Here is a 22,103-nt window from a genome sequence, read left to right as displayed (position 1 = left end):
TCTCCACTGTCTCAGATGTCGGGTATGGTCCCACAAAGCATTGTTGGTCATCATTGGTCTGATATGAAGATCATCAAGGATCAATGACCTCACAATCTGGGATGTGAATCCCTTCATGATCAGTGAAGGTCCTAATAATTTCTCTTTACGCACTTCTTATTCATTTATACAACATACCAAAGTCTCACATGTGTAACGACTGATATGAATATATACCACACATTTTAAGCCAATATTGTTTTTTTACTATCACAACATGTAAATAGCTTTATTGTACTGTAAAAAAAAATCTTATATTAAGCAGCATTCTGTTTGCTGTCCTTTGTGGTGTTTAGTCTATGTGTCTCCATGGGCTGCCACTGAAAAACAGCACCATCCCCAGGCAGACTGCTCCAGTAAAGCAAGGGAAAACAAATGAATCAGTCAACGGTGAAAGTAACTTTAGAAAAAAAGTGAAATTACAGTCTTACTCTATCACTCCAACAGGGTTAAACAAATCAGAAACCAGATCTAAAAATAGCAAGAGCAAGATGGACAAAAGTGCATTCAAAATGCAGTTAATAAGCCTGCACCAGTGACAAAGAGTGACAGAGTCCTGACTACAGCCCACATGATCTGTGTCTGCCTGACACAGTCAAAAGAGACAATGTGCTTGCCTATCTTAGGGTAGGATGGGTACTGGTTCCCACTTGGCTTGAGACACTGCTTTAATAATGACACTCCATGTGAAATATGAGTGCAGCAGCCAAAGCTGTTGGCAGCAGCCCTTGGTGCATGTGGGGGGAACACACATGCATGGATAAAGGGGCACAGGCAGCCTTTGCAATAATACAAGTGTTCACATCATCACAAGGAGTGGGATTAGGCCATAATGTGAAAATGTTCTCATTGCTGGGATGCTAGAGAACACAAATCACACTCATGGCTGCCTGAATGACAGTTTCCCTTTCGACAGTGTAATGTCTGGTTAAGGAGAGGCTTGATAGTTAGCTCGCACTGGGGGGCTAAATTAATACAAAAACAGCTAAGATAATAAGGAAACAGTTTCTGATATCGAAGATCTCTTACAACTATTTAAGAAATAGTATGACAATAATAATGAAAATAATATAGAATCTGCTAAAGAAAATTTAAACATTATTTTTACTGAAAAAAAAAAACAAAATATAATAAATTAATAAGAATATTAGGTCTCTGGTGAATCTAATTTCTATTACAACAGTTGAACAAATAAAAGCTTTAAAGGAAAATAAAGTGAGCCAAGATAAGAAAAATCATGAGACTTACCAACTACGTGCACAAAATATAATCAACTGATAAATAACGTTTATTAATAAACAAAAAAGGGTGCTGCTTATTCTTCCAAGTATACTTTGATCACACCTACCCTGAAGCAAGATAAGAATCACACTTTTTTTGTTCTTCATGAGGCCAGTATCTCTGTTAAAGTTGTTATAAAATATCTAATTCAACTGACCATACTAAAATTAATATTGCTGTTCCTAGTAGATGAAGATCATATAGGATTTATAACCAAAAGACAAGCACGGAACACTAAGAGAATATTAACATTCAATGACTGCATGGACTATTATAAAAAAAATTGCAGTTATTAATCTTGATACAGAAAAGGCTTTTGATTCTTTACATTTACATCTGAGTTACTTTTAAAGTGCTAGAAACTTCTGGCTTCCCACATTGTTTAATAAAGATATTAAATGGGTGATACAGTTCTCAAATCGTATGTAAAATACGGGTTTATTAATCAAAAAGTACAAACACAAGGAAAGCAACTAAGTAAGCAAAAATGTCACCCCCCCCATCACACTCTTCTCTTTCATTTGCATTAGCAAGGGAACCTTTAGGAAATTTATTAAGACAGAATGACCACAAAGAAGTCTTTAAAGTGAATTATATTTTTGATTCAACAGTTTTAGCAGCCACTGACAATGTAACAAATGTTAAATCTATTACTCGTTTGGGTACTTCTCTAACAACATTTAAAAGAATTTGTAATTTTAAAATGAATGAAAATACAACTGTTTATATTTAATGAGAACATGAATTCCTCTTTGGTATATTCAGAGCTGTAAGGCATGAATGTGCTGACTGAGAGGTCAGGAGGTAGTAGTCACAAAACTTGGTCACACTGGCCCAGCGCCTCTAAATATGGCAGGAGTTTAATGGTAGGTGAAAAAAATTAAGTCTTAGCAATATTTGACATGAGAAGACACGGAATAATAGTGGTAGGGATGGGGGTAGAAGTTGTGCTAAGACAACTGTCAGGACACTAAGGGGCTCAAACACTTGAGCGCAAGTCACAGGAAACTACTTTAGGGATTAGAAGGACAGAAAGGAAAAGACAGTAATTCTGTTAGAGGAGTCATTCATGACATGATGACCTGAGAGAACAAAAGTCAGTTAGCCTTATTGAGGTTGGTACATTGGTGCTCAATTTAGAGGTAGAGGAGTATAAAGTACAGTTTTGTACCTACCATAAATGTAGATGTCCGATAGATATGCAACTGCAGTCCTGACATATGGGTTGTCCTGCCTCAGGCAGCCCTTCTCGTCAGCGGATTCCAAAGTCTGGGTCCGGGCGTCGGCTGATGTCGCCTCTTCCCCGACGCCAGAGCGGCTGGGGTATAAAAGCATCAGCCGACGCCATCTTCTTCAGTGTTTCTTGCCCCAGATGCCAGGTGCCCTCCAAGGAAGGCTAAATTTAGAGAATGGATAAAATTCCATATCTGCACAACAGTAATAAACAGATACACCATAACAGATATCCCCAGCTAATTTGAAAAAGGGAGTGGACCCAAAAAAGAGAATTACAGAGGGGTAGGAGGGTGGGAAATCTGACTGCAGTTGCATATCTATCGCCCATCTACATTTATGGTAGGTACAAAACTGTACTATGTCCTTCAAGAATGCAACTGCAGTCCTGACATATGGGTTGAATACCACAGCCAAGCTGGGGGTGGTAGGATCTAAGATAAGGATGGTGTAGCTAAAATGCCCTGCAGGACTGCAGAAGCAAAGGCTGCTCAGGATCTGGAATATAAAGGCAGGTTGTAATGTTTGGAAAATGTATGCACAGAGCTCCATGTAGCAGCTTCTAGAATGTCCTTTGTAGCCACCCCTCTTAGAAAGGCTGTGGAGGTGGCTGTAGCTCTGGTGGAGTATGGCCTGATATTGGCTGGCACACCTTTTCCATGGAAAGAGTAGCAGAATCTGATGCAGTCTCCAATCCATTTTGAAATAGTTTGTTTGGAAATTGCCTTTCCTTGTACTCCAGCAGCATAAGCTACAAATAGTTGGTCAGACTTTCTGTTGGCCGTTGAACTGTGGAAGTAGTAGCGGAATTGTCTGTGTATGTCCAAAGTGTGCAGAAGCTTTTCTCCTTTATTTTGAGGATTGGGAAAGAAAGTAGGCAGGTGAATTGCTTGATTTAGAGAAACCCTGGATATCACTTTTGGCATGAATGAAGGATTGGTTCTTAAAGAGACTCTGTCCTGATGGAAAATGAGAAATGGAGGTACTGCCATGAGGGCCTGTATCTCCAAGACTCTTCTTGCTGAAGTAATTGCCAACAGGAAAACTGTTTTCCAGGAGAGAAATTGCAATTCTGAAGATGCTGCTGGCTCAAAAGGAGGAAGAGTTAATTTTTCCAAGACGAAGTTGAGGTCCCATGCAGGCACTGGTGGTTTTCTTGGAGGTTTGATATTCTTTATCCCTCTTAGAAACTGTCTTAGCAAAGGATGTGAAAACACAGGTGGATCACAGTTGTATTTTGCTGAAATTGCTGAGGCGTGTATTTTTATGGAAGAATATGAAAGGCCGTTGTGAAGCATTTCTGCCCAGTATTCTAGTATCTGTGGGATGCTCATTACTGATGCATCCTGACCCTTGTTGGCATTCCAGATGTTGAATCTCTTCCATTTGGCTGAATAAGTTTTTCTGGTGGAAGGCCTGCGTGCTTCCAGTAAGATCTCTTGAACTTTTTTGGAGAGAGAGATATGGGGAGAAGTCATGGAACTCTCCAAGCTGTCAGTTGCAATGTTTGCAGGTTGGGATGAACAGTCCTGTAATTGTGCTGAGCTATAAGCAGAGGCCATTGAGGCAGGGGCCACGGCCTGGTGCGAGTTATGCTCCTTAGTAATGGATACCAGTGCTGTCTTGGCCAGTCTGGAGCTATCAAAATGCCTTTCGGTTGTTCTGCTTTGATCTTCAGTAACACCTTGGTCATTAATGGTAGAGGTGGGAATGCATAGATTGTTAGAGAATTCCAGCTGAAGGAGAGAGCATCCATTCTCCAGGCTTGAGGATGGTGTGTCCTTGAGCAGAACTTCTTCAGATGATGACTGAGGTGTGAGGCAAAGAGATCTATGTCCGGCCTTCCCCATGCATGAGTTATTTGTGAAAAAATGTCTGGATGCAACATCCATTAAATATGGTCCATAATGTTTCTGCTTAGACTGTCCGCCAGAACATTGTCCTTGCCTGGAACAAACTGGGATTGTAACTGTATGTTCAATTTCAGGGACTTTTCCCAAAAAGTCATTGTTAGTCTGCAGAGGGGGGGTAAGAATGGGTGCCTCCCTGTTTGTTTATGTACCACATAACAGTGGTGTTGTCTGTCTTTATTAGCAGATGACCTTGCTGAAGAAATTTTCCGAAGGCCTCAATTGCATGAATCACTGCCAACATCTCTTTTTGATTGATGTGCAGATGCAATTCCCGGGGTGCCCATTGCCCTTGAATGCATCTGCCCTCCATGTGCGCCCCCCATCCATGATCTGAGGCGTCTGTTGTAATGGTTTGGCTTGCTTGAGGTTGAGGTTTGTTGAAAGACATGCCTTTGTTTTTAGCTGGGTTTGCTGCCCACCACAATTCCACAAAAATTTTTGTAGACATGGAATGAGTGGAATAATTGCTTCTAAGTTGTGGCTGTGTTGAGACCATAAACTTTTTAGGTATCATTGTAGTTTTCTCATGTGTAGTCTTGCCAGTGGAATCAGAAGAATGCAAGATGCCATGAAACCCAGGGCCTGCAGGATTTTCCTTGCAGTCATCTGGGTGCTTTGCTAGGCTTTTTAGTAATCTGGTAATCTGTTTGTTTTTCTTCTGTGAGGAAAGCCATTTGTGAGTTTGTGTCCAGTTTGGCTCCTAGAAAAATTATTTGTTGGGATGGCAGTAGTCTTGATTTTTGAATGTTGACTGTGTATCCCAAAGCCTGTAGTAAGTGAATGACATAGTCCATGTTTCTTATCAAGGCTTGCTTGCTGTCCGGGCTTGTATAAGGCAGTCGCCCAGGTAAGGGTATATTTGTATCCCCTGAAGTCTGCAATGTGCAATTACTGATGCCAGGCATTTCGTGAATACTCTGGGCGCAGTAGATAAGCCAAAAGGCAATGTTGAGAATTGATAATGCTCTGCAAGAAATCTGAGGTATCTTCTGCAGCTGTGTCTGATTGGGACATGCAGGTATGCCTCCTTGAGGTCCAGAGTAACCAGCCAACACCCCCTTGCCCAGCATGGGAAGAAGTTGCTGTAATGTCAGCATTTTGAATTTTGGCACAATGAGAAAAGTGTTTAGAGCGGACAAGTCCAGTATAGGTCTCCATGCTTTTTCTTTTCTTGGAACAAGGAACAGTCTTGAGTAGAATCCCTGGCCTTGTTCCTGAGGAGGAACCTTTTCTATTGCTTTGATTTGTAGCAGCTTTGAAACTTGTAGGAGTGCCTCTGCCCTTTGATTTTGTGGCAGGTTTGGCATGCCTTGTCTTGTTGGTAAGGTATGGAAGTGGAACCTGTAACCTTTGTCTATTATGTCCAAAATCCATTTGTCCTTTGTAAAATCGTACAATTTTTGAAAATATAGATAATTTTTCCGCCTACTTCTTCTCTTTGAGCTTCTGGCCTTGTCAGTCAAAGTCAAGTCATTGTGATTGTCCCTGTGGAGCAGTAGAAGTCCCTCGCCACTCTCTGATTAGTCGGTTGCCATTGCATTGGCGCCCTCGGTTGCCCTCGAGCCTCGAGCACACCTGTTTTTCCCTTTGGAACTTGTCAGTTCTGGAAAGGTCAGTGTCTGAGGACCAATCAAGGCCAATTCCTGCTGAACCTTGGTGGCTGAACCTGGAGGGAAATCTTTGACTGTTTGTACTGATTTAGCCTTTTTCCTCAATTGATTTCAACACATCCTGTGCATTAGCACCAAATAGCTTGTGTTTTTCCAGAGGTGCATCTAGAAGCTTTACTTTAACATGATCTGGCATCTGCTTTCAACCAAGCATGATCTGGCGGCAATGTCTGTTCTCAACCAAGCATAGCCCCTACATGAAGCTTCCAGTGCATCATAACCACATTGAAGAAAATGATTGCTAACCTTAACCTGGGTATTATGAACAAATCCTGCAAAGCCTTTCTATCTAAAGGCTCAGGAGGCTAACTTTTTCTGCAAATCATCCATCAAGAAATCCTGATACTGAAACATATGAAAAGACAGTTAAGTGCCCTCATGGCAAGGGTGGTTGAGGTATAAACTTTTTACCCCACCTCCAGGGACCTAGATTCCCTGTCTGGCGGGCAAAGGATTTTGGCCGTGGAAGTGGCCACTCCTTTGGGCCCCTGAGAAATAGTTTCTAGATCAACAGAGTGGGCTTAAAAAGAGATGTTTATGAGTTTCAGGAACCCTGTAATATCTGTCTGGCTTGACAGGGAGCAGGAGGGAGAGAATCAGGAGAAGCACTCGAAGTCTGAGTACACATCATCCAATACATCTAACACTGGTGGTATAGCTAAAGGCCTGTATGCTCTTAAGCAGAAAGTCCAAAGCCTTTTCCTGGAGTCGGAGAAATCTTGGCCCTGCCACTGAAAATGCTCTCTCATGGAGTGGAGAAATTTCCCCGAAAGAAATATCCCTCCTCAGGAGGAGGCAGAGGGAATGGATTCATCAGCATCAGAATCCTCGTAGGCCGGGAAGGATTCTTCCTGGGAATCTGAATGGCCTGACTCACCAGAGGCTTCATATGAGGAAAAGGGTATCTGCCTGCTCAACCCTAGGCCTTTTTCTTTGCGCTGAAGAACCTCGGTCTGGATGAGCCTGAGAGCCCCTGATTAAAGAAATTAGATCTGCAGCTAAAGTCATGATCTGTTTATCAGAGTGGGACCCTGTGAAAAAGATTTAGGAGGGTGAGACTTAGCCTGGCTGGCAGCCTTAGCATCGCGTGTGTAGGCCTTGATGGACATAGACACAGGAGGCCTAGCTGCCCACGTGCTGGAGTAACTTGTCCACGGTATGGTGTCAATCAAATGGGCTTCGGGTCAGGGAGGAAAATCAACAACCGCACCGGAGTAGCCGGACACAGAAGTGTGTTGATGGCCGTGTCGGCCCAGCCTGGGCGAATTACCTTACCTCCTCCGACCTCCATGATGCACTCTGCTTTAGCGTGGTGTCGGGTGAGTCGTGGAAGTCGCCCACGAATATCAGTCCCGGTCCTTCCCGCTTTGGAAATATGTGCAACCGTGTTCCGGTAGCGCGATGAGTAATTTACTGCCCAAAAAGTCTTCAGCAAATTCTGCCGGCGCCTAAGTGCGCTTATTGAAGCAAGCACAGGCAGCACAGGCTGAGACGCCGTGGTCTGGGCCGAGGCAGGAAGGCAGTAAGAATGGAAGTCCTTATGAGGTATTTGTTTACCACAAGACAAGCAATTATTAACTTTTGCAGTTTTATCTGACATCGGGCTGAGGCAAGAAAAGGTTCCCCAATGGGGTACTTAGCTTTTGATTTGATCGGTATCTGAAAACACAGGAGCTTCGACCGCACTTGCGAACTGCTTCTTCGGACGCAGCGGCAGAAAGAATGAAGAAGATGGTGTCGGCTGATGCTTATACCCCCCCGCCCTGGTCGGGGAAGAGGCGACATCAGCCGACGCGGACTCAGACTTTGGAAGCCGACTCAGACTTTGAAAGGACCGCATCAAGGGCTGCCTGAGGCAGGACAACCCATATGTCAGGACTGCAGTTGCATTCTTGAAGGACATCTCTGTAGTTCTTGTTAAGAAGAACTTGCTGCAAGGTACTACTGTCTTCAAAATCTGCATAACTTACTAAAAGGCAGCACTCAAGGTGTAGAATTTGGAAACCCAACCCTTTTAAATACTTTGCCTACCAATCCTATACAAATGCACTTTATAAGCACTTACACGAGTGCATGGATCGTGCAATCCCTAACAGAACCAAGATGCTATCCTCCAAAAAAAGGAAGCTAATCTGGTGGTCCCCTGCCATAAACAAACTCTACAACAGAAGAAAGAAACTGTTGCAAAAAAGAGTAAAATTCCATGACTGGAGGAGTCTCAGTAAGAAGCTGAGATCCCTCATAAAATCCTCCAAAGCTAGTTACGAAAACAAAATCGCCACTGATTCTAAAGACAACCACAAAGCATTCTATAAGCTATGTCAAGAATCACAATGGCAACACTTAGATCTGCTCTGAATTACAGCACAATGGCACTAAATATACAGAACCAACTGATATTGCCAACATCCTGGCAGATAGGTTCAGTGCTAACTTTACCCCTCACTCATCCCCTAAAGGGCCCATCTCTATACTGGAAGAATGCAAAGTTCCTGTAATCATGGTTGTAAAGGTAAAAAACACACTCTCCAAAGCCAAGAACACAGCATCCATGGGACCTGACAACATCCCAGGCTGCGTTCTACATGAACTACAGAAAGAACTGGCACCCCACCTAAGTACCATGTTCAATCATAGCCTCACCTCAGGCTTTCTGCCCAATGAATGGCGCACAGCAGCGGTTATCCCACTCCACAAAGGGGGAACCACCACAGACCCCGGGAACTAACGCCCCATTAGCCTGATGAGCCTGGTCTGCAAGGCTATGGAACGTATCATCATGGAACTTATAAACAATAACACTGGTAATCTCCAAACTCTGGACCCCACCCAGTTTGGGTTTGTAAAAGGCAGATCATGTCTCCTAAACCTGATAGACTTCTTTGAAGCGGTCAACAAAGCCGTAGATGAGGGTAAGGTGGTTTACACAGCCTGTCTAGATCTTGCCAAGGCTTTTGACACCATCCCTCACTCTGGAATTATAGATAAACTCACTAAACTAGGTATAAATCCCTATGTCACAAGATGGGTTGCCAACTGGCTCACTGACAGAACTCACACTGTGAAAGTAGCAAACTCTAAATCCAACTTCAGACCAGTGACAAGTGGAGTACCACAGGGTGCAGTCCTAGGTCCTCTCCTGTTTAGTATCTCCTTCTCTGAAGTACAGGCTAACACAGAAGGTCTTTGGCTAACAAAGTTTGCAGATGACTGCAAACTAGGAGCCATAATCAAAACTCCTAACGATGTGGACATCCTACATAAGGGCCTCACTGAGACAAGATACCTGGTGTCAAAGCCATGGCCTCAAGCTCAATGCCAAAAAGTGCACTGTCATCCCTTTTGGTAAAAACTCTGTACCCATGAACTACCACATAGGCGGTAGTCTACCTAACACCGAAAGTGTGATAAGAAACCTTGGGACAAAGGTGGACAGTAGTTTCTCCTTTGATAATCACATCACCACAGTAGTCAGGAAATCACTCTACGTGGCACACCTCATCACAAAAGGATTCTCATCCAGGAAAAAAGAGGTCATTGTTCCCCTCTACTCATCAATCATTAGACCCATTATAGAGTACAATGCCCCTTTTGGTATGTACCTCACAAGACATCTACAACAACTGGAAAGGCCACAGAAATACCTCACAAAGAGGGTTACTGGCCTCAAAAAGATGCTCTATGCAGACAGTCTCAAAAACTCCAGCTTTACTCTTGTCGCATATCGCCTACTCAGAGGCGATCTCTGCCTAACATACAAAGCTATGTCAAACCCAGACCTGTTGGACATGCTCCACTTAAAGAAATCCCAATCCCTCCGAGCTACAGGCTCTAGGGACCTAAACCTTGTCACCGCAATAAAAAGAACATGCTGGAGAGATAGATTCCTATCTCAGAGACTTCCCATACTCTGGAACAAACTACCTATCTATATCAAACAAAGCTCATTAGCACTCTTCAAGAAAAATCTTGATGATTGGATGGGAGATAGGAAATTCACCCCGGGGATCACTTCTGTGGCTCTGCTTGACAGGGGCACAGGAAAATAATTTTTTTGGGTAGCAAAAGCCAGGTTACCATTTGGCTAGGCTTATATAGGCCCTAGGGCCAATAGCCTAGTACCTACCTATGAACCTATAGGACATGGGAAACTAGTGCTGGTGGCCAATTCTTTCCTCGAAGATGGTACTTAAGATGAGACAGGGATCCAAACAGACACCACGCTATTCACAATGCTCAGCGTGTATCAAAGGTAGTACTTAAAGGGCTGCAGGTAATTCAGCCTGGACAGATTCTGCTAGGTCTGCCTGCAGTGCCAAAAAACATTACCTTCTGGTTTTGCTAGCCTGATCTGGAGCTGCTTAGAGTTACTGAAACCAGACATTGTATTTTATTTTCATTTGTTCACCAGGACAGTCCAACTGAGCTAAAGCCCATTTTCAGTAAAGGCTCGTGGGGAAAAGCTCCATATAACAAAATGTGACAAAAGAAAAGCAAACCACGGTGGGTATAAGATTAGAAAACAAAATCAACTAAGATGAGTGTATGTAAGTTAGGAGAAATAAAGTGTTAAGAAACTAAAAATTATGATCAACAAGGAGGTAATTATATAATCTAGAGGTAACATAATAGATCATGAATTCAAAAATATCTTTCAAAAGGATCAAGTGGCTGACCTTTACACATGTTCTGGCTGTAAAATGCATATACAAACTTTAAATTCCTAAAAATTCAGTTACATGGAAAAAAATATCTTTCAGTCATTTAATCTAGAAAGGTCTGATTGCAGGTAGTTGTTATTAGCAACAGGAAAACTAACTATCCATACGACCAAACAGAATAAGTGGTATCAGACAGCCCAAAACAATTTGCCCCTCTTTCACAAGTCTGTGTGTACAAAGCAAAATTATTTTCTTTTCTACTTTAGCCACACCTGATAATAAGTCTTATGCATTGTATTATAAAAGGGTCCAAAACACAGAAAAGAAAAGAAAATCACTAAGTGTTTGTCCTTTTCTTTAGTATCAGCAGTATCCCAGCCAGATGCTGTGGATCTACTGGTGAGGCTTAATTCCTATGAAGGAAGAAACCCTGTATGATGCACAAGTTGATGCTGTCTTGGCTTCAGTGTAAGAACTTAACTCTTAATTGATTATTTGAAGTTAAGGGTTACTTTGCTTGAGACCACAGCTGAAATTCACAAAGGTATAAATTTGGAAATTGAGCAAGTGGTGTGATAATTTCCACTTCAGTAGCAAAAGTTAAGGATTTGACATCTTTGAGCAACATGGGGTGGCAATGTGGCACAGCTGATGGTGTTGTCACCTCACAGTAAAGGGTTCCCCGGTTTAATTCTTGGCTACGGTGCCCTCTGTACAGAATCTGCATCCCCCCCCCCCACATTCATGTGGGATTCCTCCAGGCACTCCAAATTCCTCCCATATTCCAAAGACATGCAGTAGGTGGACTGGATGCTCTAAATTGGCCATAGGTGTGAGTGTGCATGTGAGGTGTGGAAGAACAACCACAGCAGGGCTAGCCACCCACCAGTGTAAACCTTGACTCTAGATGATTCTCACTTTTGAAGTGACACCCTGACCCCATGTGCAAAACTTGGAAAAGAGGTTGTGGATGGATGGATGGATTAAAAACCATGAAAATCAAATTAATGGTGCCAACCTTTGTATGGATTAGGTGGTTAAAAAGGCAGAAGGTGACAGTAATAAACAGTTGGTTAGAGACTGTTTAACAAAATATCTGGTGTTGCACTAGAAAAGTTAATCTTTGCAAGGCATACAGAAGGCAATAAAAAAGTTCTACCCAGTGTGATGTTTGTGCCGATGAGTGACATCTGTAGGAGTAATATGATGATGAGTGACATCCACACAGTATACGTATCATATTGTTTTGCAAACTAATTTTGTGCATATAGAATGACTTTCCACTTTCCCACATCCTGCACTTGCAACAAGAAAAGACAGAAATAATATTTTTGCCACTAAGAATTCTATTTTGTGATGCAAAAACTCTTTTGATGAGACTAAGAGTCTTGATGAACAAAGATGCCCTTGTTTGATAAGACAAAACATCTTGATGAACAAGAATGCCTTTTTTTTCCGATCGGCTAAAGACATTGTGGCTGGAATTCCAGCACATTCAAGGAAAGCGATCATACCAAGCGTACACACTAAACTTCTTCTTCTTTCGGCTTTTCCCGGTTAGGGATCGCCACAGCGGATCACCCATCTGCTCATGACTGGCAGCGGAGTTTTACAGTGTCGAGTTGCCAGCCCGGAGCCCAACCTTCAACAGAAGGCACACACATGCATACACTCACGCCTAGGGCCAATTTAGAGTGTCCAATCCACCTACAGCATGTCTTTGGGATGTGGGAGGAAACCGGAGCACCCGGAGGAAACCCACGCGACCACAGGGAGGACATGCAGACTCCGCACAGAAGGCACCCAAGCCGAGAATCGAACCGGAGAACCTCTTGCTGTGAGGCAGCAACGCTAACCGCTGCACCACCATGGCCACCCAAGCGTACACACTAAACTACCGACTATAATATGTCTGTTTGTATCTCAGTGTTACCTAGTAGTTGAAAAACCTATTAGACATGTACTGTTCTGTTTTTTAACCAAGGTACTAATCAGGAAACATAATGTGCTGACAGCAAGAAAGATTAAAACACATGCAATGACTAGACAAAACTTGCTGATGTGCTTTCTGCAATGAGTTTTCATGCCATTGCCATGATAAGATGTTTTTTTTTTGACAGTCTTCAGTTTCCTTCCACATTCCAGAGACATGGAAGAGACACTGAGAATGCTAAACTGATCCTGACTGTGCACATTGAAAATTAGTTGTTGTCTAATCCAGATTTGGTTCCTGTGTTCTGCCCACTATCTGTAGGGATACACTCCAAATCACCAAAAACCTGAAATGGATAAAGTAGGTACATACAAAGAATGGACAACAGCAACACATGACATTTGCTTTTATGTAAGAAAGACAAAGCATGTCAAGAACAAATTAACTTTAAACTGCAACTGTGAACACATCTGTCCTGCAGAAAAGCAAACAAATAATAAAGGTCATCACAACTTGACTCCTGGATGAAGTCTGGGTCAAAAAGAACTTTTGCAAACACATTTTAACTTTTCACCTAAATGACAATATTTGAGCACTCTGACATCCAACTACTGCTCAGTTCCACTGCTGAGAAAAACAGCAGGTTTTAATAAAATCAAGACTTGCTAGACAAATGGTAATGGTCTCTGCAAGCTACACTGGTCAATATTGTGACAAAATAAGTGAAAAAAATCACTTTTCATTTTACTGTTTTCCTTTTGGTTTTCAATCATTACATGCTAACATATCGTGAAAATGGCTGCCACTGTGTCATACTGATCTCTATAATTAAGACTCCTTTGATGAATCAAGACCTTTCACTTACCAAACCGTTCTAAAGCATCAGCCATGGCCTGATTCTTCACCATGTCAATTAAACCTCGGCCCAGACAGAAGTGAGGGAAAATCAGAAACACAGACTTCAGAATTTCATTAATACTGTTCAGATTCTGAAAGAGCAATGAAAACAATTGTACTATCAGTGACAGTCATGTTAAAGAATGGGAAAAACAGGAACGTGAAAACTGTGAACACCAAAAAAGAGAATAGCTGACCGACCATTATCCAAAAAACTTACATTATTTGTAAACAGCTCCAGGACAAAGGTAGCAACACTGCCATTAATTCCAATGAAGAGATTTACACTAGTCAATACGACATACGCAGTGCTTGGGATCTTAAACAAGAAAGATGCTGGGTACATCAGAGGAGTGATAGACCACCTGAAAAGATAAACACCAAATGATAAATGTTTCCTGAATCTTAAATTAGGTATTAAAATAATAATGCCACTACCTCTGCATTTATTTATAAAGGTTAATGAAACATGGATAGGGAGGAAATCATCCCTAAGTTAGAGAGGAACATGCAGTGACACTTCATGGGCATTACACACACTATTGTGCATGTGACTTTAAAGCACTACTGAAACCCCAGCCCCCCCCCTTCACTGCTGAAGCAAGCAATGAGTACCTACCCCAAAGTATTACCTTTACATCTCCACTAGACAGTGCCCTACTATGACACAAAACTGCACCCACACCCAAAAGGACAGCTGATGTTAGCCACTCACTCCTTCCCATAGCTGGCTTCTCTAGGCCTGATGGCTCCCCTAATGAAGGAGCTTGCCACTCAAACCAAAGTACCAGTGTAGTAATTCAACCCATGCTGCATATGTAACAGTAATATGTCTTGTGCAGCTAAAGGTGTTTATATGTTCTCCAGCCTTCCGCATTTGTCTTCTGCTAAGTTGCGTATTAGTGTGAAGTATAAATAAAGAATTCAGTTCAGCATTCACAATATAATCTACACCACTCATGGGTCTCAGAGAGACAAATCGGGAGTGCATCACCAGTTCTATGTAAACACCTGCTGATATTCTCAAAGGTCAGTATTGCCGGTTGCGCATCACATGACAGCATTGCTGAAGAAAAAAAGGCTGCCCATCATTACTTGAGAAAAACATAATAGATTCTACTCTAACTAGGCAACAGTGCAGTAAAATGATCATCTTATTACATTGTTATTCTTACCCATAAAGTAACAGCAGAAGGGCCAGTACTGGCAGATTTGAAGAGGAGACATAGGACTTTTGTTGGAAACAGATGAAGATGATTATGACAAGGGTGGCTGGAACTATATAGTTGCACTGAAACAAGATAAAATGTTCTATGAGACACAAGTAAATGGAATCTGGCAACTCCTAATCACACAGACTTATCAGCTGATAAAAGCAATTTTAAATACAAAAAGCAACACATAGTTAACCATAGTTTAGACTCAATTTTCAGAAGAACATTACATGCCTTAGAAAGGCTCAGTATGCAGAATGCTAAGATCAGGAGACAGAACTACATATATAACAAGCATGCAGGCAATTGTGGATCAGATGTTTAACAACCTGACCCACTGAAAAGAAACACTTCACATTTAATTTCAGAGCATAATCTAAAAGAAAAAGAAGACAATTTTTTTTAAATATATAGATGCCTTATCCATACAAGAAGGGAGACAATGCAAGAGCCTGAGGTATTACATTTTCTGCAAGCATAAATTAAGAGCTATTCACTGCTTATTTATTAACAGGGTAAGCGAAGTACTGTTTGCTGATTAACAGGGTAGATGAGGGGATTTAAAGGATCCCTTACAGCCATGACCTGGGCCATTATGGAGTACATATACAGAGCACAAACTCAGGTTGTAAAGCCTCTGTCTCATAATCTTCCGTTCATTCTCCCTCCTTCTCTGAATGTGAAGACACAGGGAGAGGAAAGTTGAGCTGGGGATCACAGTCATCCTACAGTGATCAATAAGTTTTGTATGCTTCCTAATATCCCCTCTCCCAATGGCAGACACCAGACATACCACCAAAGATGGTCCTGCACCAGTGGCTCATGTGTCCCTTTACATATATGCCAAAATTCAGTAACAGTGCTGTGCACTGCCTGGCAGGCACTGCAACTGTCATGTCCTTAGAACTGTTACTTCAGCATGTGGCCTTCTTCAAGTGGTAGCTTTACAGTGGCTGAACTGTCTTCCTCCTCTACAGCCCACATTAATTACATGTCCTGCCTATTCTACATAGTATATTAGGTTGCTAGGATTGTGGGTGGTGTCTTTCCAGAGCTGAAAAACACAGATGGATAAATGTCCCATCGGCTTACTCCAAAATCACAACGATGAAAATATAAAAGCAGAATAATTTCGCAGACTTATGCCTTACTAAAAACCAAATTTAAATTCAGAATCTAAAAAAGAAAACAGCTATTCCCGTGGTAATGCTGCAAGTCACACAAGGTATGGCAATGTAATGCTGGTGTAAGGAGCTGCAGCTGAAATAGAATCCCTTAGTGGGTACGAATGCGATACACGTAGCAGAAAATGGGCATCTCTGCAAAAGCAGAATTAATACATTTTTACAAAACTGTCTGGTTTACATTCTAGTTCTCTGATGGCCAAACATTCAACCCTATCAATATACACATATACTACCCAGCTCATATACACATCACACACACGCACACACACACGCACACGCAGGTTTTTGCTGGCAGATAAGCTCTTCATATCCCTCACGGAACTGGCATCTTACCAAACATCTGTATTAACCTTCTCTGTGATAACTCTTGCCATGGAAGAAAGGGCATGGTAGTCTTCCAAGTTTCAGAAACACACACCTATCCCAATTAAATCACCCACATATATAAAAACTTACATGCACCTCTACAACATGTATACACTGTTCCATACAACACCATTTAAAACATACCTGCACTCAAAAATCAGTCTGAGAAACCAAATATACAGACTACCAATATCTACAGCACAAAAACTGTAATTGTGTTCTTGGCATAATTCAAAAGGGTACATTTCACAAACACAGCATCTAATTTAATGTTATCCTAAGCCACACTAAAACTGTAGTGCAAGAGTCATCCAATCTAGGGATCTAAACTGTCAGCAACAGATACGTGTTTCAGAGATTGTCCCTTTTTTGGAATAAGTTTCCTATTCACATTAGGCAGAACTCTTCCCTGGCCCTTTTCAAACGCAGTTTGGATCAATGGATGGGGAATTGCAAAATCACACAACGGGTAGTGCCTATGTCCCTTATGGACAAGGGCAATCTGTAAGACACTCAAGGCATATGCAAAAACTCATGCTATCTCTTGCCCCTAGGGGCCACATACTGGGTAAAAATGGGTTATAACAGCTAGGCTTGTAAGGGTTCCTAAGCCATTAGCCTAGTAATCGTCTATATGCCTATAATCCCATCACCATTACTACAAATGGATTAAAAAACACACAGTGTATGTGGTTATTTAGTATAAGTTTTTATGGTAACCTGCTAAGATGGTGTGTGATTACTTTAACATACGCCCTAATGGTAATGAATAATGCTGCCAAAGAGATGTGACAAGTGCAGTACAATTCACCAAAGGACCACTTTAAATTCTTCACTGAGGTATACTGTTCCAAGCCAACTCCAGTGGTGAAGATGTTTCAGCCGGACTATACTGCAAGTTAACCACTTTAAAAAGGAAGCCCAGGCAATGGAAGAGGCAGTCAGGGAGATGGAATTCTGTCTCCACCTCCTTCAGTCTGTCACTGACACTGTTTAGCTGCTAAAGTTCAAAAGGGAGTTAAAAGAAAAGCTGCTCAGACTAAATAATTGTGTACATCGCAGGCCACCCTGATCTAAACGTGACATAACCAGTCTCCTTGATTACATGCAACTTGCTTTTTTTGGCTGCTTTTCAAAACTAACACCTTTACTGTTTACTTTATTTTATTTATTTAACATTTGTTAACCAGGATAGTCTGACTGGACAGCAAGTGTGCATTTTCAGTGGAGTCCTGGGAAGAAAAGCTTCATACAATTACAAAATAAATGCAGTAGAAATAAAGAGTAATGAATGATAAACACGTTACAAAGTGAAAGGTAGTAACAGTTAGGGAGTCTGCTATAGAAAAGTTTAAGCAGTTAATAGCACAAAGTCAAAATACAAATATGTCAGCATAGCCCATTCCTGGGATGAACACAAAAAAAAAATTACTAAACAGTTCAATATATACAGTGAGCATAAGTAGAGTACAGTATTGCAAGGTGTTTACCTAGTACAAAACAGTATATACAAAATATATATAGAAGCATTGGCAGAGCACATTGTTTGCATGGTCCAGAGACAGAAGGGAATAAACCCCTACAGGTGGAGGCTTCATGAAGGCCCACTGCAGTTACATAAATGGTTGGTGTAGAGGTATGATTTAAGGAGGTTCTTGAAAGTGGAAGTACATTTTTGTAGTCTGAGGTCAGGAGGTAAGTTGTTCCATGTTTTAGCAATCTGACAGGTGAAGAGAGATTCCCCAGAGTTGTTTTTACATGAGATGGTTTAAATTAAGGCTTTATTGCTGGACCGCAACTGTCTTATTAGAATTGTAGAAGTTTAGTAGACCGATCTAAGCAGGGGTTTTCTCAGGATAGTATAGTATTTGGTGTGGTAGGTTGAGCTAATGGTACCTTAATAGGCTGGGAAATTCTAGCCAGTGTAAAGAATGCAGGGGCTGGCAATGGTGGGAGCATGATTTGGCACTGGTAGCAAATCTAGCGATTTTGTTTTAGCAAGTGGAAAGTTTATTCAGGTCAGTTTTATTTAGATTTGTTAGTACTGGGGATGCACAAAGAAGTGTAGATAGTAAATGGGTTCTGGCTGCGGCAATAAGAGATTCAGAGGTTAGACACCTTTTGCAATGACAGAAGGAGCCTAACTTTTTGTGGACTTTGGGAATGGTTATGGATATGTGTTTGTTGAATTTGAGTTGCTGGTCAATAGTAAGTCATAATAATTTAGCCTCTGAGACATTGGTGATGTGGGTCTTGTTGGCAGAGAATATGAAGAAGGTGAGGTCGTCATTAGTCTTTGTTGGGTGGAACAGCATATGTTGTGTTTTTTTAGGGTTTAATATCAGTTGTGAGTTATTTAGCCAATTCTCTATGTCAGTGAAGGATTCTTGGGCGTTTTGTTGGAGAAGCTGGATAATGGATGCAGAGCAGATGAGCGTTGGGTCATCGGCATATTGGACTATATCAGCTTTAGTGGATGTTACGTGGAGTTGGTTTGTGAAGATGTTAAAAAGAATGGGGCCAAGAATTGAACCTTATGGTATGCCTAGAGTGACAGGGAGTGGGGAGAATAGGGAGTTAAGCCATTTGACAGACTGATGGCGGTTGTCTAATTATCTCTTGAACCAGAGCAGGGTGGGGTTGTTATTGAGTTCAGAGAGGCAGGTTAAGAGTTTATTGTGTGAAATTGTATCAAATGCTTTGGATAAGTCTAAGAAGGTAGCACAGACTAGTTTGCCTTGGTTCATGCAGGTGTTTATAGTGTTGGTAAAGCTAAGTAGGGCAGTGGTGGTGCTATGGGATGGGCGGAAGCCATGTTGGATTATGGAAAGTAGGTTGTTGGTGAGGAGGTGGGTGAGGAGCTGGTGATGAATGCACCTTTCTAGAACCTTTGATAGGGGTGATAAGATGGCAACTGGCCAGTAGTTAGAAAGGTCTGTAGAGGGGCCACCTTTGTGGAGGGGAATGATGAATGAGGTTTTCCACAAGCATGGAACGGTGTGTTCAGTAATGGCTCTATTATTTAGTAATGAAATGGGGTGGGCTATTGCCCTAGATGCAAGTTGGGAGGTATTTGGCAAGAAGGTTGTCAGCAGTAAAGGTGGTTGGTTTGAGTTTAGCTAAGAATTTCTGGACAGTAGATGTTGGTACTGGCTTGAGTGAGAAGGGGATAGTGTTTTTTTTGGGCCTTAGGGGATTGTGTGATGTTGGTTGGAGTCGTATCGTTTATGAGTTTAAGTACAGAGGAGGTGAAATAGTTGTTAAAACTGAAGGTTATGGCTGAGTCTGTATCTTCTATATTGGGGGGGGTTGTGGTGGATTTACTGGGCTGGAGCATGTTATTCACTGTTGCCCAGAATTTTTGTGGGTTGGTGCTATGTTTCTTTTGTAGTGAGATGTAGTAATTTTGCTTGTCAATCTTAACTTGTTTTTTTGCCTTATTTCGAAGTTCAAGAAAGGCTTGCCTAGTTGTGGGTGTTTTGTATTGGCATCAGGATTTCCAGGCTTTGTCCCTGTTTTTAAGTAAGGCCCTTGTGGTTTTCTGGAGCCAGGGGCCAGGGCTACTACATACTCTAATTGTTCAAATTGGGGCTAGGTGGTTGAGGATGTTTATGAATGTGGAGTTGAAGTATTCAACTGCCTTGTCTAGTGGAAGGGTTTAGAAGGGAGACAAGTTACAAGACTTTAAGGCTATCAAGAAGTGATATGTGGGGAAATTTGTTTGGGAGTGAGTTTGTAGGAGGGAGGATGAGTTGTTGGTTTTAAATTTGCGTCTAAGGATAAAAGTGGGGTTGTGGTCGCTGAGAGAGTTGGACAGCGAACCACACTGGTGGGCAGTACTGGGTTGTTTAGTGAGGATCCAGTCTAATATGGACTCCCTTTTTGTGGCCTTATCAATACATGTGGGAGAATGTATGAGTTGGGTGAAGTTATATAGGTTAATATGGTAGGTGGGTGTTGGAGAATGGACAGAGTTCCAGTCGATGTTAACATCGCCTAACACTATAGTTTCTCGGGGAAGGGAGTGGGAAGCCCAGTGAAGTATAGAATATGGGGTGGTTAGGTTATCACCTGGGGGTATATAAATCCAGAGTAACTTAAGATTTTTGTGTTGGTTTAAGGAGAGTTTTGCAAATATAGTTTCTGTATTTTTGAAGTCAGGGATTTATTTTTGTAGGAGTTGAAGTTTTAGGTTAGTTTTGAGAGGCAGGGCTATGCCACCACCTCTTTTGAGTATCCAGTCAACACTTTGAGTGTTATAATTGGGTGGGGTTATGGAGTTGTCCTAAATATGTGGTTTAAGCCACGCCTCTGTGATGAGTATTATTTCGGGGTTATACAAAGAGATGGTGGAATGCACGTCTTCTATTTTATTCATAACACTGTGACTATTCAAATTCAGTATAAACAAGTCAGTGGGTTTGTGCTTTAATGGAAGGTGGAAACTGCATGTATTATTTGAGGGTGTTGCTGGGACGAGGTTGGGATGAATATCTCCTCCTAGTAGTAACTGGGTTGTTGGGATGGTAATAGCTTTGAGGTAATGCATTACTAGTGGAATCTGAAACTTGGTTGTTTCTTGGCTGGTGAAATGTAATAAATAGGTGAGGTGAGTTGGATGAGGGGTTGGATGCTGATTGCTGGGGCTATGCATACATGTCTGGAGGGATAGGTAGTGCTGAGGGGTGGGGTGGGGGATTTAAAGTCAATGCAATGTGTGATCATAACGTGATAAGAGGTACTGGTGGAGGCTATGCAGAGACATATAAGCAGGGAAACTAGTAGCAAGGGAGTATAGTGATGTTGGGAGTGGGGAGTATGAGACATAATGGCAATAGTATTATTCAGAGGAAGGAAGACAGCGTTCTTGAGGAGGATGTGGGTCGAATGGGAAGAGAAGTTCAGAATGGTAGAGTTCTAGTAGGAGGGGCAAGAACAAAGAGTGGGTAGACAAACAGGGAGTGGTTTTTAATGAAGTTGTGGTGTGGTCTTTACAGTATGTTATTGTTTGAGTTTTTTGACTGGATAGTGGCTGTGGTTCAGAGGGTCAGCTGATATGGGTTAGGAATAAATCTAGAGGTGGTGGAGGTGGGTGGGAAATGGGGGAAGGGTAGGGGAGTGGGATTGAGCCAGAGCGTAGTGAGGGCGAACAGAGCAGGGCTGAACTGAGTGTAGCAATAGTCAGCCAGGTAAGTAAATTATACTTTAAACTGCAAAAAAGGGTCAAGTTATATTGCTACAGAATTGTAAATGATTTTTTAAAGTTTTTGAGGCTGAAGGGCTAACAGCACAGTTTACCCTGTCTCTGAGGACACCCTGCACTGTAAAATTCACTTTATGTTACCACTTGGGAACCAGCCTAGGAAAAAGAATGAAGGATAGATAGCAGGTAGAAAGAAAAGAAAGAAAGAAAAAAAGAAAGAAAGAAGTGCAGTTGCCTTTGTTCTTTATGATGAATAAGCATTAGTTATCATCTTATTATCTTGGTTAAGGAAAGTGTTGAATGTGCTTATTCATACTTTACAAATGCATCAAACCAATGTAGCGCAAATAAACTCAAGCAATAAGTAAAAAAAATGAACTATTCCAGTACTGGCAAATTAAAGGGAAAGTAGTTAGCAACACTATGACTACAATGGGAATTCAGGAGCTAAGGCTTACAGACTACTACAGCTGCTGAAAGGCTTTAAGACTATTATATTTTGTAAA

At 41.7% G+C, this 22,103-nt stretch overlaps 1 protein-coding gene across 1 annotated transcript in view; it reads right to left on the bottom strand.

Moving 5' to 3' along the window:
- ABCA1 (ATP binding cassette subfamily A member 1) overlaps positions 1-22,103 on the bottom strand; it is a 767,698-nt gene that overhangs the window by 110,013 nt on the left and 635,582 nt on the right. Inside the window, exons 38-40 of the mRNA XM_044068257.1 lie at positions 14,803-14,918; positions 13,848-13,992; positions 13,596-13,719 (exon numbers count right to left, since the gene is read on the bottom strand). Of these exons, the coding sequence (XP_043924192.1) occupies positions 13,596-13,719; positions 13,848-13,992; positions 14,803-14,918 (385 nt within the window). The remainder of the gene's footprint in view (positions 1-13,595; positions 13,720-13,847; positions 13,993-14,802; positions 14,919-22,103) is intronic.

The sequence above is a fragment of the Protopterus annectens genome, chromosome 4.part0, assembly GCF_019279795.1.
Source record: "Protopterus annectens isolate FY-2018-M chromosome 4.part0, PAN1.0, whole genome shotgun sequence".
Classification (NCBI taxonomy): domain Eukaryota; kingdom Metazoa; phylum Chordata; order Ceratodontiformes; family Protopteridae; genus Protopterus; species Protopterus annectens.
Note: the sequence above shows the minus strand (reverse complement) of the source record. Positions and strands in the feature narration are given on the sequence as shown.